The 3,384-nt window shown below is 35.8% G+C and overlaps 1 protein-coding gene across 2 annotated transcripts in view; it reads left to right on the plus strand.

Moving 5' to 3' along the window:
* The window catches only part of TSHR (thyroid stimulating hormone receptor), a 165,237-nt gene that overhangs the window by 94,983 nt on the left and 66,870 nt on the right, over positions 1-3,384 (plus strand). For both annotated transcript variants that reach the window (XM_003786956.1, XM_012803424.1), the window contains exon 3: positions 1,612-1,686. In XM_003786956.1, coding sequence (XP_003787004.1) covers positions 1,612-1,686 — 75 coding nt within the window. The remainder of the gene's footprint in view (positions 1-1,611; positions 1,687-3,384) is intronic.

Consider the following 3,384-nt stretch of genomic DNA (forward strand, 5'->3'; position numbering starts at 1 on the left):
ACTCACACTTCTTAACTAAAGAATTCAAGAAAAAGATTGGAGCAATGGATATGATGCAAACACATATGCAGTGGTTCTCAACCTTCCTAATGACGCAAGGTATATTGATTGTTACAAAGGGGCCGTGACCCACAGATTGAGAACCGCTGATATAGGGCAACAAGTTGGCAGCCTTCAAAATGAATCTTGTTCATCTAGAAGGCTCAGAATCATCCATGGTAAACCTCAACAGTACCTGTATAATAAATTAATTCTGTTCAATGTATGCCATTGTTTCCTCTATGGTAGAAATATATTTGGGCCAAAACCATTTTTATAATGTTGTCATTCACAAGAGACAAAGGGTTGGGAGACCGGATAAATCAGAGGATAATTGTTTAGAGAAGGGGTAATTCAAAACAGAAAGCATAGGGCTGGCCATTAAAATACTCACAATAATCAAGACAAAAGCTCAGAAGGGAACAATCAGCACTCCTCTTGTAAATATTATATCAGTGAAAATATTTTGCTGGCAGATTCCATTCAAACTACAGGCCAATGGTACTCAACCTGGCCTGCACATTAGAATCACCTAAGAAGCTTTTGAAAAGTAAAATGTTTGACTCATCCCTTATAACTTGGTTTAATTATCCTAGACTGGGTCTTCGACATCTATGTGTTTTAAGATTACAGAGTTAAGAATCTCTGCTATGTCTACAGCCCAGAAACCATCTGTTAACTGTTAGTTTTCCCAAAAGTCATAGAAATGCCTCTCTGTTTTCTCCATAGAAAATGGTCATTGCATTCGGTTGCATTAGCCATTTTCATTACAAGATGGAATTTGAGGAGGCTACTTCAAACATTCCTTACATATTCTTGACAAGTTGCATTTAGAAGGTTCTCTTTTCTTCTTTTTTAGTACTTAAAACTTTTGAGTTATCTTTGCTTACAAAATTTAAGACAAATCTTCAATTTTTAGCCCCATTCAAAATCGAGAAAAGTCCTGAGGGAATACATAGTTGCCTGTAGAATGTTCTACTATGAAATTGTGCTTCTTTCTTCATTTTCTTTGAAACTACATTTCCAATTCCATGTTACTGGGCATTCCATTAACAATGATTCATATTCGTTCTAGTGTTCTTTCTATGCTTTCTTTTTTTGCTACTTTAAGTAACATCTATTCATATGCTTGAGAGTCTACTATACGCCAATCACTCTGAAAAGCATATAACACTCGATGACCAAAGACAGACACGGTTCTGCATTTCAGACAACTTCCAGCCTAATGAAACAACATAAATAAAATATTCTCCCAACAACTGGAAAGTTGCACTGTGATAATTAGCAAAAGGAGAAGTTTATGGTACAATAAATTGACCTAATCAGAAAGTTTGGAGAAACCTTCTGAAGGAAGTGACAGTTGAATTAGGATGTAAAACATCAGAGAGTTCAGGTATTATGGGATTTGAAAAAAATAGTGATTACTTTTAATATAATTAGGGAGAACCCCTGAGAGTTGTGCACATGTTATGATTCAGGAAGCCCATGACAAAGAAGTTATGTCAAAAATACTGTTTGGAGTTCACAACCCAACTGACTCTCTACTTTGTTTTATATTTTTCTGACATTCAGCTACTTATCTATAGACGCAACTCTGCAGCGGCTGGAATCATATTCCTTCTACAATTTGAGTAAAATGACTCACATGTAAGTACAAGGAAAAATACAGCACAAACCTAAGTCACAGCCACCCTTGATGGATAATTTGGGGGTTCCAGATGGCAATGGAGCTGGTCTCTAGATCAGGGGTCAAAACTTCTGTCTGTGATTAAATTCCTAACTTGTTCCCACTCTCATTTTATGTTAATCCATCCTAATAGCCTCTCACTTCTATGAAGTTAAAGACAACATTAGAAATCCTGGGTTTGAACTGTTATCCATTCTATTACGACTGTATCAGCATATTTATTAATGTAATGTCAGTGAGTCTGTAACTATTTACTGAGTATTTATGAAAGATTCTGCAAAACTGACACTTTTTCCTTGATTAAGAAGGAAAAGGGTTGCTTACTGAGGTTAGAACGGGAAGGGGGTTAACAACTCCAGCTCCAGAGCTGATCAGGGTTGGATTTGAACACTAGCTTCTCTGCCTACTGACTATCTTTGAACAACTCATGTCATTTTTCCTAGCCTCATTCGGGTAATAAAAGTTCCCACTTCATATTTTTATTGTAAATATTGAATGACACAAGCATTTAATACAGTGAGAATATGTATTGTAGCATATCGTATTGCTAGCATATTAAAACCAATCAATACACTTCAGAAAGAATTTTTCTCCTTTTATTTCCCTAGTATAATCTATAAAAATGTTTACGTAGGGCGGCACCTGTGGCTCAGTGAGTAGGGCGCCGGCCCCATATACCAGTTGGCCAAACTGCAACCAAAAAATAGGTGGGCGTTGTGGCAGGCACCTGTAGTCTCAGCTACTTGGGAGGCTGAGGCAAGAGAATTGCTTAAGCCCAGGAGTTGGAGGTTGCTGTGAGCTGTGATGCCATGGCACTCCACCAAGGGCAATAAAGTGAGACTCTGTCTCTACAAAAAAAAAAAAAAAAATTAAAAAAAGTTTACGTAAATAATCACATTGCATCTTTTAAAGCAGGCGTATGTTATTAAATATCAACTCTAGCTTCTTGATGAGAAACAAAGATATTTACCTACACTTAGTATATTCTAGACATTTATACTAAACTTTTTATGAACAATATTTAACCCTTAAAAAACAACCCTGTGAAATAGAGATTACTTCCATTATTTATATAAGAAAGACATAAATACACAGAGGCTAAATATATTTCCCTTGGTTACAAAGTTACTAAGGGATAGGGCCAGAATAAATGTTCCTGACTTAAAAATTCTTACCCTATGTGCTATATTCTTCTCCCTTCAAGAATACTGAGGCCCAAAATGTTGCTTCCAAGGATGGTAGGCTAGCTTACACCAGATCAAACTGAAAATAACAAGCGAAAGTAGATTTTTTAAAAAATTATGTTGAAAGGTATTATAAATTATAATAAATAGGTATAATAAATAAATAAAAAGGTATATATAAATTATGTTGAAAGTGGAGTATTATGAAGGCTATAAGGATTTGAGGGGAGATGAGTAAATCCCAAAAATATCACTTGGTTATATTCCCTTGAGATATTTGCTGAATTGTAAGCAACAGCGTAAAGGCTAAAAGGCTGAGGAGAGGTTTAGGCAGTCTCAAGGGGTATAGGAAAATAAAATTGGAGTTCAGGTATCACTAAGAAGGATGGTTCCTCTTAAACATCCCAGGATTCTAGCCAGGATCCCTAAAGAGCTTTATCCTAGATATGTGGGATAACTATAAATAGATTAACA

Source organism: Otolemur garnettii, unplaced genomic scaffold, assembly GCF_000181295.1.
Source record: "Otolemur garnettii isolate 467f Iridium unplaced genomic scaffold, OtoGar3 scaffold00020, whole genome shotgun sequence".
Classification (NCBI taxonomy): Eukaryota; Metazoa; Chordata; class Mammalia; order Primates; family Galagidae; genus Otolemur; species Otolemur garnettii.